This window comes from Phyllostomus discolor, chromosome 14, assembly GCF_004126475.2.
Source record: "Phyllostomus discolor isolate MPI-MPIP mPhyDis1 chromosome 14, mPhyDis1.pri.v3, whole genome shotgun sequence".
Classification (NCBI taxonomy): Eukaryota; Metazoa; Chordata; class Mammalia; order Chiroptera; family Phyllostomidae; genus Phyllostomus; species Phyllostomus discolor.
The window spans coordinates 43,707,962-43,723,656 of record NC_040916.2 but is presented as its reverse complement, the minus strand read 5'-3'; the positions used below and the strand labels follow the sequence as shown (position 1 = coordinate 43,723,656).

The window sequence follows — 15,695 nt, the reverse complement described above, 5'->3', positions numbered from 1 at the left end:
TTATTTTTCCACATGACATGCTACTGTACATTTAGAATAATAATACTCCACATTATGAAAAGGAAAATAAACATGTTCTTCAATTGAGTGAAATTTTAGAATTTATTCAATTTTCTTAAGTCAATCAATGTTTTCTACATATCAGCAGTTATTGTTTCTTTACACCCCCGCCACCTTGAACGTGATAAGAAGACACCTCTTCCCTAGCTGGCCTTGAAGAAGTCAAGCGAGAAAGAAGCTTCTGCAGAATGGAACAAGTAGCAAAGGACTGGAAATAATGAGACAGATCAACAAAGAGTGTGTTAGAAACTACTAAAGTACTATGAAAATACAAGTTGTTGTTATTGTTAGTATTATTACTATTTATTATTATAAATAGCCTATGACTAATGAAGTGCTTCAGCCATGAGGAAAAAAATAAAATTCAGAGTGTGCTTGCCTTGCTGACCACAGAAGTCAGAAGACGTTCTGAGACCGGGGAAAACAAGACTTCAGTGCATTCGAGCGCTTTAAAATAGAACTGGACAGGGCCACCCCGGGTCATCATGGCATCCCTTTTATTCTGGACTTTCTGGTAAGTTTAAATGTTATTTGAATTTTTGCCAGAGACAACTTGAGGAATGTTCTAAGCCCAATTTGGAACTTTATTTATAAAATAAGGTCCATTTCAAGAGGAGTAGTGAGTGTCCCAGGGCATCATCCACCAAATGAATGGGGCTGCACACAGGCTTGAATAAATTATCCCTGAGTCACCCGGAGTGGAGAGGGCTCCGTGATGGACCCGAGTCAACCAACTTATCCTTTCAGAGACAAGCACAACCTCTTCCCAGTCTTCTGATGGTTTAAATCCAGCCTTAACATGTAAACAAGAAGAAGGCGGGGCGGGCGGCCTCATCTGATCTAGTGTGCAGGGATCAAGTTGGGGAGAAAGCTCGGACTGAGATAAATTCCTCAGGCCGAAATCTGAGTATGGGCCTGCTCAAATCAGATCAAAGTTGATCAGAGTTGTAAAGGCAGAGATATTCCTTCACCAAATAAAGAAAATAAATTTCTGTCAGTGCTGAATTCAACAGGAAATTATATGTCCAAAGATCTCTCAATAGTAGAAGTTTGAAAAGGGGCATTCCCTAATATGCAAAGTGGCAGCACCATGGTAAGCAAAGATATGAGAGTCAAGCAGATCTTCCAGCTCCAGTGCTGACTTCAGCTCCCTGGCCTCAGCTGCCACATCTATAAAATGGGGGGAACTCCCACCTCTGGCTGTCACTATGCATGAGTAAACAGGACCCTGCTAACTCACCCTGAATTCAAAGAGAAAGAAACATCCTTGCTTCCTCTTGCTTAAGAGCTAATACCAAGCTGAAAAGATGCAAATAATCTATATCAATGAAAATCAGTTAAGTGCAATATAACTTTGTCTTTTATTTGAAGGCTACACTTTAGCTATGTGGGAGAGGAGAAACAAAATCAGAATTCTTGAATTGTGAGACCAAATCTCTATTTTTCTTGGATGTTTCTTGCCTTCTCCAAATTTTTACACGGCAGGCAAATACAATTAATATTTGCATCTTCACTAAATCTAATTACAGGTTAATGTAAAACAAAACAGACTAACTTGTTTTCTTTTCCTAAAGTTCAGTCTTATAGGTAGCCCTTAAATATTTCAAGGTTTTTTTTCTTTTTTAATTATTTGTTCAGGAAAATTGTACAAGGTTCACATATGATTCACTTGACTTTTACTCAGCTTTCCCATATTCTAGAAACAAGAACATTTCCACCTAACTAAAAAGGGAAGAGAACCCATAATGCTTTTTCCAGCATTTAACAGAGTGGCAGGCTGAGCAGTGGCTGCCAAAGCAGCCCACATTCCCAGTATCTGCAGCCTGTGGATACGCTACTCCGTATGCAAAAGGAACTTTCAGATGGGATTAAGGATTTTGAGATGGAGAGATTAACCTGGATCATCCCCTTGGGCCCAATGTAACCACAGGGTCCTTGTAAGAGATGAACAGGAGAGTACAAAGGAGAGGAGAGGAGGTGAAAAGAGGTCAGAGTGATGCCACTTCTGGAAAGGGGCCCTGAGCCAAGGAATGTGGAAAGCCTCCAGAAGCTGGAAAAGGCAAGGAATGAACACAGTCCTGATGACACCTGAAGTTTAGCCTAGAAGACCCATCTTCAGACTTCTGACCTCCAGAGCTGCAAGGTAATAAATCTGTGTTGTTTTAAGTCACTAAGTTTGTGGTAATCTGTGACACACTCTGAAATGCCCACACGGTTCTGAGGAGTTGCTAGTCCCGATAGATGAACACTAACAATTAGGAGCAGTAGAAGCTATCTGTCTGGCCGGTACTGGATTTACAGGATGAGCAAAGTGTCCTCATCACCAGGTTCCTCATCATTTCCAGTAGCTTGTTCCTTTGACAACTCCTACCCTATCCAAGGACAGCAGTGTGATTAGTGACCAAACCAGCCCTTTGTAAGGCCTATGTATTCCTGTGAAATTTGTTATTCCAGAACTAACCATGCTCTCCCCACAGGATTTAACCAAAGCATCTGGCAACAGTCAGGCAAAAACCACTCCCGGTGATTTGCAGCAGGGAAGATGTGCAGAGCTGGGGTAGGGGATGTTGAACTCAGAGAACTCAAACACTCGGCACTCTGTCCTTTTTTGGAAGTCTAATCAAGATAAAGAGTGTGTAGGCTCATGTGAAGAACTACTCAGAGAGGTGTGGGGGGTGTCTTTCCAGAGCTGCCAAGAATACAATGTGGGAACAGACTTACAGTCTTAAACTTACTCACAAACTTAGGAGTAATTAGGTTAAGCAGCCAGATTCACAACCAATTCAGAAACCGAATCACCTACAAGACTCAATTTAAACAAAGCAATTAAGAGCATAATCTTTGGAATTATGTATTTTGTCACGTGTGATGCACATCTTTTCGCCCAAGTTTTTGAGGGAAAAATAAGGGTGTAATGATTACACACCATGGGTATGGTACTCCCTGTATAATGTGCACAAAAATGTGGGTGAGCATTACACACAGCAAAATACAATAGATGGCTCCAGGCTGTATTTCTTCCTCACCTGTGTGCATTGCTTGGGGATATTATTTAATATCTCTAAAGTTCAAGTTCTTGTCCTAAAAATCAGTATAATAACATTTCCCTTATACCTCATAGGGTTCTGAGGATCAGGTAATACAAAGTACTGTATGAAAGGGGATTAACATACAAGCTAATGAATGCAAGCCTAATAAATGGTAGCTTTCTGGTTCATTTTTATTCTTTGAATTCCCCAAGCTGTGCTGCCTCCCCGTGCTCCCGGAGCAGCCAGTGCCCACGTCTGCCTTAGCCTCCGTCAGAATTACAGACAATGAGCAAGCGAAACCCTCAAAGGCAGAAACCAGCCCCACTCACTGCTTTGCCCTTAGCATTTAGCAGCGTCTGATCTGCACTGGGCTCTCACATTTTAAATAATGAACTGATCTTAGCTGTGAGTTAGGAAGTATCTGAGACATCAGTTACCACACATGATCATTGGATTTTTCCATATGTGGCCCATTAGGTGGTGGAATAAATTTAGTGAGTCACACCAGCATTTTTTTTTAAAGAAAAATAATAGGGTAGAAAAGATCAGAGTACAAAACACATAGTAAGGTTAAGTATTGTTACATGAAACTTTTTTTTATTAATCTTCATTCGAGGATACACTTCCACTGATTTTGAGAGCGCGAGAGAGAGAAACATCTGTGTGAGAGGGGGACACTGACTGGTCGCCTCCCACACTGGACCCACAACCTAGGCATGTGCCCGGACCAGGAACTGAACCGGCAACCCTTTGCTTCACAGAAGGACACGCCAACCAACTGAGCCAAGAACCCAGGGCTACATGAAACTTTGTCTCAGTTAAGTATGGGAGTGTACTTGGTTGCGATGTAAATACATTTCTTATTGTGGGTTAAAACAAAAAGGGTAAAAAGAAGTGTGAGCATGCTGACTGTTTCGCTTCACCAATATTTGGTATTTTCTGTCTTTTTCATTTTGTTCTGATAGTGGTATAACAATGTGGTTCTAATTTGCATTTCCCTGATGACTAGCAATGTGGAGCACCTCGCTGTGTCTCTGTCCTCTTGAGATCCTTTTTATAAGCACTTAAGAAAACTACTTGGCAGTATCTACTAACGCCGAACATGCATTTCCTATCACCCAGAAATTCTACCATGTATTTACCCAACAGAAGTGTGTACATACGTTCACCAAAAAACATGTACAGAACTGTTCATGGCAACACCACTCAACAGCCCCAAACTAGAAATTGCCCAAATGTTCACAACGATAGAATGGATAAATAAATTTGACATATTTACACACAACAGAATCCTACACAGAAGCGAAAAGGAATGAACTACCACAACTGCACACGACAATGTCAAAGAACCCACAAGCCTAAGACTGGGTGAAAGAAGCCAGACACAAAAGAGTACACAGTGGATACTTTCAGTTACATCAAGTTCGAAACCAGGCAAAACTAATCTGTGGTGCTAGCAGTCAGGACCATGGTTATCGGAAGGTCACGAGGGCTTCAGGGGTGCCGGTAATGTCCTTCTGAGTGCCGGTCACATAGGCATACGCGGTGTGTGGAATTAGCTGGACTATAAACATGTGATTTGTGATTTTTCTAAATTACCTCTGAATTTGTATGAAATTATTATATCTAAATATAAAGTTCAAAAAAGTTAATATTTTTTTTCTGTATGAAAGACACACAGAGAGCAAGAATCCCTGATGAACCTCTCATTACCATCAAGAGGTCATCATGCCTTTGCCTGAGTAACTCCAGGACCAATAGTCTATTTACCACCCTGGCAGGTCACTTGTTAGAAAGCTTTTCCCTTATGTTCAGCCATAACTTGCCTCCCCACACCTTGCTCCAATCGGTCATTCTGTCCTCCTAACAGATTCCAAATAAATCTACTCCCTCTACCAGCAGCTGCTCTTCAAATGTTTGAAGGAAGCTACTCTATAACCCCCTCCCCAAGTCTTCACTTCTCCAAAGAACCCCAGGTCCTCCAATCATCCCTTAAGGTTCGGGTTTCAGTCCCTCTCGTCCCTTGACTGCATTCCTTCTGTCCAGTGATGCCCAGAACAGAGCACAGTCCCCCAGGAGGGGCCTGAGAAGAGCAGAAAAAAGCAAAACGCAGACCCACCACTTGTAAATCTGGACAGTGCCCTTCTCATCAGCACACCCCAAGCTTCAATCCACCCTTTCTTTGAAATTCACATTATACAGTTTACTCCTGTTGAACAATTAGCTAGACATCTCCAGGTCTTTTAAACAATTATGGTTAAGCCCACATTCACTTTCGGTGATTGTCCAGCCTTCTAGCTCTCTTAGGATGCAGAACGGCCTTTGGCCCCATCCCAGTCCTCCGAAGTAAAGTCTGGAGATGGAGGGACATCTGCTATGGAAACCCCTCTGGATACGTATCTCCACCTGCCCTCCCGCTGAAAAACAGAAATGTAGTCTTCGTCTCAACACCGCCTCTTACCCCTGAGTGAGCTCCATGCTAAGAATATTTGGGGGATGGAGAAAACACAATTTCACCAAGCATCTCCAAAACATGACCTAAAAGCAGGCAGTCGTGCCCTGGTCTCTCTCCCCTTTCCTCTCCCAAAGTCAGTTCCAACTGAGACTCCGGAGATGAGCATCGCTAGGCTCTGCTCCCTCAGCCCTTTGCTTTTGTGTGACTGACTCCTGGAGGGAGAGGTCGGAAAGGAAACGTGGCAGGGTGAGAAGAAAATGTGACATTTTTCAAAGTAGCTGAAATCAAAGGTATCTCTAAAGAAAGACCTGAGGGAATCCCTCTCATCTGTGGAACGAGGAAAAGACAGAGAGACATTTCTACAAAAACTCCCAGGCAGCCTCATGGGTATTTTTAACATCAAGACGGGGCGGAGAAGAGAGTCCTGAAGCGAGGAAGCATCGGAGACCCGGCCATGTGCAGGAGGACCAAGAGAAGTGGACTGGGAATTAGGGAGGGCGAGGCGATGAAGAACAGAAGCTGTCCGAGGCCCCTAGTGGCGAGAGGCGACCTCTCCCTAAAGGCTCGGGGATGGGGGTGGGGGAAGGAACACCAAATCCGGGATGCAGTGAGGACGCCGCGCAGCGGCTCACCTACCTTGTCCACGTCTGCTCCATTTTCCAGGCGCTGTCCTTACTCCCGGGAGCTCCTCAGCCGGGAGTGGAAGCAGCCTGGGAAAATGAGAAGCCTTGCCCACGAACCTCCAGTGCAAAGAGCAGCAGCCTTTTCCTCCCCAGCTCCCTCCTTCCGTGTCCGAGAAGAGTGCGCTCTGCTCTTGCTTTTTTTTTTTTCTTTTGGTTAAACCCGATTTGACGTGGCCAAACCTCCAGCTAACGGTGCGTCGGGCACAAGGGAGGGACTGTTCTCAGTAGGAAGCTGGACGCGGAGCGGCGCCCGGAGCTGTTTTGGGAGCCGCGGCCAGAGGCAGCGCAGGCTGAGACACGACTGGCTGGCACGAGTGGCTCGGGACCAGCTGAGCTGTCAACCGCGAGAGGAGGCGGGGCTCCGACTGCCCGGGCGCAGGGGCTGGGCCGGTCCAGGTTACTCGCTGCCTGGACACACCCTCCAGCCTGGCCGGCCTTGATGATGGTGGCGGAAGGGCAGAGGACTTAGGTAGGGCGCCAGGCCCTCTGTCCCTCGCCCACCTCACTGAGGAGGGGCTTTGGAAAAACCAACCGTTGGGAGAATTCAGGGAGAAGGTCCTCGAGAGCGTCTGCCGCACCCCACCCACGGGCACCCGGGGGCCAGAGCTGGGGCGTAGGAACGTCTCAGGCGCAGTCCTGGCTGATGCACAACTAGATGTTCAGAGGACGTGCTGTCCCTTTCCTAGGTATCTGACACGTCAGTCCCACCAGTACTTTGGGGACAGGAACCTTCCTCAGGAGGGGAAGCATCCTAAGGAAACCCTGCCGTCTTATCAGCTGTCTCCACCTCACACATCCTGGTTCTACGGTCCTCTTGCTCTCCGGGTTTCGTTCCCCTCGCACAGAGGCAGCTGGGCTCTACCCTGGGCCATCTATTCATGAAACGAGGTTTAAACAAGTCGGACGTGCTATAATTAAAGTGCTTACAGCCCTGAAGCTCCTTTTTAGCTCTAAAATAAAACCTTTTTATTACGTGACATAATCACTGTTATTATTAGCATTACCACTGACCTTTTTTTTATTTGCAGAAAGCTTTCTAGTGCCCACATGTGGCAATGCTGATTTAGTTATTATTACTTGTTTCACAGATGATAAATGTGATACCCGAAAAGGCTCCAAGTCTCTGCTAAGGCTTGTTTTCTACGCACTGTGGCCCTAAAGACATGTTCTCTGAAGATCAGACCACCGACGAGGCTTCCCTAGAATGAAGTGGTTCTCTCAGGTATCCTGCAGTCACAAGGACACTCGCATGCCTGGAATGGGTGAGATTGTAGGGAACCTGTATTCTTAGGGACAACTGTCATCCTGCTTCCCAGCTCTTAGAGTAGTTCTCCTGGTTATCAGCACATTACAGGGGCTGAGAGGGCAGGATAATATTAAGACATTTGAGGGACCAGAGTAATAATCTAAAGAGCCCCTCGCATGGAATCCCCCTTAGCTTCTACCTAAGGCCACAGCGCTCTTCAGCTTAGACTATTTCCAGGAAACATTTTAAAATGTGTAATGGCACCAGGCTCACAGGCCACCTGTCTTGAAAAGAATCTCCCGCTGCCTCTGAAGGGGGAAAAAAAAGAGGAGGGCAGGGAAAGCCAGATTTCCGTCCTCCATCTCCAAGTCGGTGCTATATTTAGTTCTGTCTCAAATCAAATTATGGGCCAGTGAGTTTGGAGAGAAGCTGTCTACAGCCAGAGACATGCACTGCGCTCAAGAAATGATACATTAACTAGATACAGTGTGCAGGTCTTGGAGATGAGGACAGAAAACATGCTGGTTTATTTTTAAAATTACTTTTTTTACAAGGTTCACAACATATGCATTGTAAAATATTTGAAAAAATACAGACAAATATTTAGAAAGTAAATTATCTATAATCCCTGGAGATAATCAATGTTAAAATTTGTTTAATTTCTGTCCAGTCTTTTAAAAATATCTTCTAATCCAAACAATGACTCTCTTACACATATTAGTATATTCTTGAGAAACATCTTTGTTGTTTTAAGGATTAAACTTATTGTCAAAAAATAAATTTTTGTTATATTTTGAAAGAAAACTATTCACCCATATACCCAATCCTCCAGCACAACCTCCATATTCCCCTCTAGTCATTATTTATATATTACATATCTATTCATAGAGTTATAATTACAACTTCGACATAAATTTATATCCTCCTTTTTTCACTTATTAAATATTTGTCCATGCTGTTAGCAAGTGCCCATATTCATTATTCTAATGGTCATACATTATATCAATATGATCATAGTTTACTTAATATCATCTTATTACTATATAGCTACACTGTTTCTAATATTAGGCCCATAAACAATACCTTAGTGAAATTTTCCTGCCTCTGTTATTTTATTCTTTGGAAAGCACAGGAATTTTATGGTAAAAGAACAAATTCTATCATCTTATATAACCTCAACAGCAATAGGATTTATCATATTTTTTGTTATTAAGACATAATTTGATAGTTATGATATTTTAGACATATATATATTCAACATCATGTCATTTTACTTTCAATTTCTCAGCAAACTAACTAGTAAGTTCTTGTTTCATATGCTTACTTGCGAACCATTGCCTGTAGTAGTTGGTCATAATGAAATCTTGCTGTGTTGAGTCACTATGTAATATATAATACACATTACATTGTATTAGTCACCTTTTTTGCTCAAACAATGCTGCTAACAAAGAACTGCCAAATCTCAGTATTGTACAACAAATATCCATTGGCACTCAAGGATCTGTGGTCCAGGTATGAATTGGTTGGGCATGGGTTCAAACCTGCTCCATGTATCTCTCATCCCAGGACCCACACTGAAGAACAGCAACTACCTGGCAAATATTCTTCTCATGGTAGAGTACAGGAGTGAAAGAGTGTTGGCAGAGACTGGTGATGTCTCTTAAAGTTCTTGCTCAGAACTGTCTTTTCTGCCAAATAAGTCACATGGCCAAGTCCAAAGTCATTGGTGCAGAAAAGTGCACTCTGCCCACGGAGTGCAGGAGGGGTGAGTATTTGTGGAACAATAATACAATCTACTAGTTAATGCTATGTAGTTAATGCTATGCTACTAGTTAATGCTATGCTGCTTTCTGGCTTTTTGTTAAGTTTTTCTCCTTGTGGTAACTTTCCCTTCCCCACACCATTTAAAGTTAGGTGTGGCTTTTGGCCAATGAAATGTAACTTCCTTTGGCCATTGAAATGTGAGAGAAGTCTCATGTGGCCACTTCTAGGTAGAATGTGGAAGTTTTTAAGAGCCAGTATACAATAGGCAACTGTCAATTTCCGCTGTTGTATTAATCTTTGAAGATTGATACATGTCAAAATGAAGTTTTCATCCACCTGGGTCTCTGAGTGAGACTGATCAGTATTCTGCTGACCCAATTGAATGAGTAAGAAATACATTTTTTGTTGTATTAAGTTACTGAAATCTGGGTATTTATTACTGCGGCATAACCTAGCCAATCTGACACATTGTCTTTTATTTTTTAATTCATTCTGAGACCGAGGCAGAGAGAAGACTATAGGTCCCAGTGCTTATTATGTAGAAAGTCACATATCTTCCTGCTTGTGTATCTCTCCCAGTGTTCTGGATTAGCACTCACAGAATCTGGGTAGATGATGTTGATAAATTAAACCAGTTATGCTAATCTTTCCTGACAGTACTCACTACTCTTGAACGGGTCATCTGATTATGCTTCAGGAAATATTTGAATGGATGATAAAGAGACACAAAATAGGAAGGTATCTGTCTTTATACTCAGCTGCAAATAGTCCTAATGTACTTTAACCAACTGTTAAGTCTTTCTATTCCCTTTCTCTTTCTCCTCCTCCCCCGCATGATTCTGGGTAAAAAGGACTATTAATCGTAATGTGGATTACTCCATGAATTATAAGGAAGTAATAAAAATAACCACATCTCCAACTTCTGGCCAAGATGGAGCACAGGTAGATTCACTTTGCCTCCTCACACAACTGAAAGACAGATGACAGATTTAAAAACAAACAATAACCAGAACTGCCAGAAAACCAAACTGTATGGAAGTCAGACAACCAAGGAGTTAAAGAAGAAACATACATCCAGAATGGTAGGAAGGGTAGAGATGGGCAGCCATGGTGGACAGGACAAGGTGGCAGCTGGAGGACCAGGTGGTTCCGTATTCATGTGAAGATAAACTGGGAGGAACAACTAGGGAGTAAGACAGACCACACAACCCAGGGATCCAGCACAGGAAAAGAAAGTCTCAAAACCTCTGGCTGTAAAAATCTGTGGGGGTTGCAATGGTGGGAGAAACTCCCAGGCTCACAAGAGAGTTTGTTGGAGAGACCCACAGGGTCCTAGAATGTACACAAGCCCACGCACCTGTGAATCGGCACCAGAAGGGCCCAATTTGCCTGTGGGACACGGGAGAAGTGACTGAAAGCTGGCAGAGAGCTGAGCAAGTGGTACTGTTCCCTCTCAGACCCCTCCCCCACATACAGCACCACAGCTAGTGAGTTGCCCTGCCCTGATGAATACCTAAGGCTCCTCCCCTTCAAATGTAACAGGCTGCTGAGACGAAAATATATGGCCCAAATGAAAGAACACATCAAAGCTCCAAAAATAGAACTAAACAATGAAGAGATAGCCAACCTATCAGATGCACAGTTCAAAACATTGTTAATCAGGATGCTCACAGAAATGGCTGAGTACAGTCACAAAACAGAGGACAAAGTAAAGGCTATGCAAAGTGAAATGAAGAGAAATGTACAAGGAACCAACAGTGAAGGGAAGGAAACAGGGACTCAAAGCAACAATTTGGAGCAGAAGGAAGAAATAAACATTCAATCAGAACAGAATGAAGAAACAAGAATTTAAAAAAAATGAAGAGAGGCTTAGGAACCTCTGGGATGACTTTAAATGTTCCAACATCCAAATCACAGGGGTGCCAGAAGGAGAAGAGGAACAGCAACAAATTGAAAACTTATTTGAAAAAATAATGAAGGAGAACTTCCCCAATCTGGCAAAGGAAATAGACTTCCAGGAAGTTCAGGAAGCTCAGAGAGTCCCAAAGAAGTAGGACCACACCTAAGCACATAATTACATTAGCCAAGATTAAAGATAAGGAGAGAATCTTAAAAGCAGCAAGAGAAAAGGAGACAGTTATCTACAAAGGAGTTCTCATAAGTCTATCAGCTGATTTCTCAAAAGAAACTTTGCAGGACAAAAAGGGGCTGGAAAGAAGTATTCCAAGTCATGAAAGGGAAGGACCTACATCAAGATTACTCTATCCAGCAAAGCTCTCATTTAGAATGGAAGGGCAGATAAAGTGCTTCCCAGATAAGGTCAAGTTAAAGGAGTTCAGATAAAAAATATGAACAGTAAAATGACCACAAACTCACAACTATCAACAACTGAACGTAAAAGCAAAACAAAAACAAAAAGAAACTAAGTAAACAATTAGAATTCGAACAGAATCACAGAAATGGAGACCATATGGAGGGTTATCAGTGGGAAGGGGAAGGAGGGAGAAAGGGGAAAAGGTACAGGGAGAAGCATAAGTGGTAGGTACAAAACAGACAGGGGGAGATCAAGAATAGTATGGGAAATGGAGAAGCCAAAGAATTTAGATGTATGGCCCATGAATATGAACTAAAGCGGTGGGGGAGGTGGGGGATGCTGGTGGGAGTAGGGGTGCAAGGTGGAGGGGAATAAAGGGGAGAAAAAAATGGGACAACTATAACAGCATAATCAGTATAATATATTTAAAAAAGAGAGAAACATAACCATAATTGTATTTCTCTGCATAATATCTATCTACTTATCTGAAATTTAATTAAGAACTTCACTAATAAAAAAGAGAGAGGCATAAAAAATAACCACGTCTGTCTAACATATTTTCCTAGATTCTCTCTTGAAAGTGTTGTGTGTGCTGACACCTTTCATCCTCACCATAATGTAATGAGGGGCCCCAGTTACCTGTGTTCTGTAACTGACCACCGTGGAGCACGGGGAGGTAAGATATGTTGCCTGAGCTCACGAAGCCGAGATCCGCAACCAGTTTTGCTCCAGAATGTCACGCCCAGCCACTCACTATGCACACTGCTTCTCTAATTTTGACCCCTAACATTCACTGAGGCTTCGCAGGACGCTGTCTGCAGCACCTGTCACTTCCCTGATCACTGCAGCTGGTTCAGCTAACTCCGTTAGTCAGCAGATGTCTCCTCTGCCCCTCACAGCTCCGCGTTCATCTCTCTGACCTTGCGTTTACACAATGTCCTTTCCGGACACAGAGGAGTCATTCTGCAATCAAAGACAGACTTTCTGTGGTAGATGAAAGATGACCACAAATTCTTTCCTCTTCTCCTACCGAAGGTGAAATCTAATTCCCCTCCCTTTAATCTGAGTTGGTTTTCGGGACTTCCTTGACCACAGAATGCAGTGTAAGAGATGTTTTGGGACTGCCATGGCCTATTCAAAAAGAAGCCTTGCAGCTTCCCTGTAGGACTTGGGAGACTGACTTTTGAAGCTTCCTGAGCCATATAAGAACTTCCCTGCTAGAGAAACCATGTGGAGAGGCCCTGAGACTACAGGAAGAGAAGAGGGGGCCCAACTGAGCCCACCATCTAGCAGTTCCCAGCAGGTGCCAGGGATCTGAGTGAAGCAGTCCTGGACTTTCCAGATCAGTCTAGCCATCAGCGGGGCATAATCAAGCAGCCCCAGCTGTGGTCATACGGAGCAAGTTTGCCCTTCTGAGTCATGCAAGAGTTACTGACCCCCAAAATCATGAGATATAATATAAAGTCTTCTGTGTTATGCCATAAGCTTTGAAATAGTTTACTAAGTAGAAATAGATAACTGAACCAAATTTGGTACCTGTAAGTGGGGTGTCACTGTAACAAAACCCTAAAGCAAGTGGCATGACTTTGGGTCCTGGATGAAGCAGAAGCTGGAAAGGCCACAGCTGGAACAGCACCTGCGAATGCATACAGTAATTCTGACACAGTGGAAGGTCCTTCTCAGTGGAAGGACACTGAGGAAAATATGGAGAAACTGTGAAGGACGGTGAAGAAAATGTTACTGGGAGCTGAAAAAAAATGATCTGTGTTATATACTGGCAGAAATTTACCCAAACCACTACCCATTGGAATGTGGAAAACAGAGGGGCTGAAAAGAAAGAACCATTCAGTTTTTAAGCAGAATTTAGAAGAAATATAGAGTCAGGACTACTTTCATAAATGAAACTGCTTCTTATCCCCAGCCTCTCCAGATATCAAAAGCTTTTGAAACAAGAACTACAGTTTACCCCCGAACAACACAGATTTGAACCGTCCTGGCCCACCGACACAGGTTGTGTCTGCCTCCCTGTAAACGGAGGATGTGGATGTTCCCGGTCAAGATGGCGGGGTGGGAGGACGCTGCCCTCACCTCCTCCCACGACCACATCAAAATTACAACTAAATTATAGAACACTCAACCTGGATAACCATCTGAGGACTGGCTGATCATAAATGTTATAATTAAGCATATAAAGAAGAAGCCATGCCAAGACTGGTAGGAGAGGCAGAGACACAAAAGCAGCTGGCCCCATTCCCACACGTAGTTGAGAATCCAGAGAAATATCTCAGCTGCAGAGATTCCCCCCTGCCACCACTCCCCACTAAGGAACAAGGAGTCTCAGCCCCATACGCAGCTTCCCAGTCCAGAGCACCAGTGCTGGGAAGAGGAGCCCGTATAACATCTGGCTGTGAAAATCAGCAGGATTCCATCCACAAGGGTGGGATGGAAGGTTGCTGAAACCACAGGTGTCCTCTTAAAGGGCCAGCACACAAACTCACACACAGGCACTGACCTTGGGCTCTGGCGGAGAAAAGGCAGCTCAGAGGATGCCGGAGGTATACAGGGAGAAACTGAGTTGCGCAGCTTGGAAGTGAGGGTTGGAGGGATGGTGCCATCTTTCCTGTGTGGAGAGCCCTCCTCCCACACGGGCAAATCTGAATCTGCATTAGCTTGGTGAGCTCCACTAGCTCCACCCTGATGACTCCCTAAGATCCCGCCTTACTCAACTAGCCCATGGCCCAAGGCTCTCTTAGCACCAACCAGCCTGGACCTGCTTTGAAGCTTTTCTTAAAAACCTCTCCAGGGATTCCTGTCAAACTTGTAAGCTGCCTGAAACATACAGGGAGAAACTGAACTGTGTGGCTTCAGGGCCAGGGCTGAAGGAACCGCTGCCACTGTGCCTGTTTTGAGCTCTCCTCCTACAGGCCTACGGGTACCATCTTTCCTGCATGCAGGGCCCCCACTCTACATCGCCAAATCTGGATCTGCTTTAGTATGGTGAACTCCACTAGCTCCACCCTGATGACTCCCTGAGACTCTGCCTGACCCAACTCGCACACGGCCCAAGGCTCTTTCAGAAGCAATCTGCCTGGGCCCGCATTGCAGTCTTTCCTAAAAAGTCTCCAGGGATTCCATCAAGCTCAGGGGTGTGAGAGACATAAAGGGAGAAACTGAGTTGTATGGCATCAAGACAAGGGCTGGAGGGAGGGCCACTATTGTTCCTGTGTGGAGCCCTTGCTCTACATGACCAGATCTGAATCTGCACTAGCCTGGTGAGCTCCACTAACTCCAGCCTAACAACTCCCTAAGACCCCGCCCTACTGCAAAGGTCCACAGGCCCCAGGCAAATGCCGCTGGCTTTGGTGTACCCTGAGGCTTTTGCTGAGTAGCCTCAGGCCCAGCACTGGCACTAGATATAAACCTATATTAACCTGGTGAATACCATTTGCCCCTGGTGACTCCCTGAGCCCTTATATCACCCAACTTGTGTACCACCCAAGGATCTTTCAGCAGCTGAGCCTTACATGTAGCCTATGAGGTGGTGGCAGGTCTTGGGGTGTCTTGAAACTTTTGCTGGCCTGCAAGGCCCGGTACTGGTAGAAGTCAGCCTCAATCCACAGTGTGCCCCTCCTGTGTGCATCCAGGCCCAGCACAGGCCCAGCACAGGCAGCAACCAACCTCAGATTTCTCTGTAGCTCCTAACAGAAGTCCCAAGCCAGGCACAGGTAGTGCGACATTGACTTGCAATGGAGTCCCTCCCAACAGGCCCCAGAACCAACATACCTAGTGGCTGGCTTCTGTATACAACAGAGCATAACTCAATTAGCTCCACTAGTGCCACACCCAAAGGGTGGTTGCAGCAGGCACCAGACCCCACTGGGAAAAATCCCACTTGATGGTATCAGCCCCTACACAGCAGCTCATACACTATGACCATAGCCAGTACTCATAGACAGTCAGCCTGAGGGTCAGTCCCACCTAGTGACATGCCAACAGCACCGAAGCCTCTACAACAACATGGGAGCATTCACAACCCACATTAGCGACACTCCTGGAGTACCTGGCTCGGGTGCTCAGAAGACTCTGCCACTGGGCCCCAGAGAATGTCTACTGCATAAGTAAGGCCACATTGCCAACACTGGAG

At 44.5% G+C, this 15,695-nt stretch overlaps 1 protein-coding gene across 9 annotated transcripts in view; it reads right to left on the bottom strand.

Moving 5' to 3' along the window:
- The window catches only part of LOC114489047 (phosphodiesterase 4D interacting protein), a 205,775-nt gene that overhangs the window by 162,300 nt on the left and 27,780 nt on the right, over window positions 1–15,695 (bottom strand). Inside the window, exon 1 of one of the 9 annotated variants that reach the window (XM_036015717.1) lies at window positions 6,181–6,511. The exons of the other annotated variants lie outside the window; for them this stretch is intronic. Within the exon in view, the coding sequence (XP_035871610.1) occupies window positions 6,181–6,200 (20 nt within the window). The 5' untranslated portion in view covers window positions 6,201–6,511. Of the gene's footprint in view, window positions 1–6,180; window positions 6,512–15,695 lie in introns of those variants that run through there. 9 annotated transcript variants of the gene reach the window in all.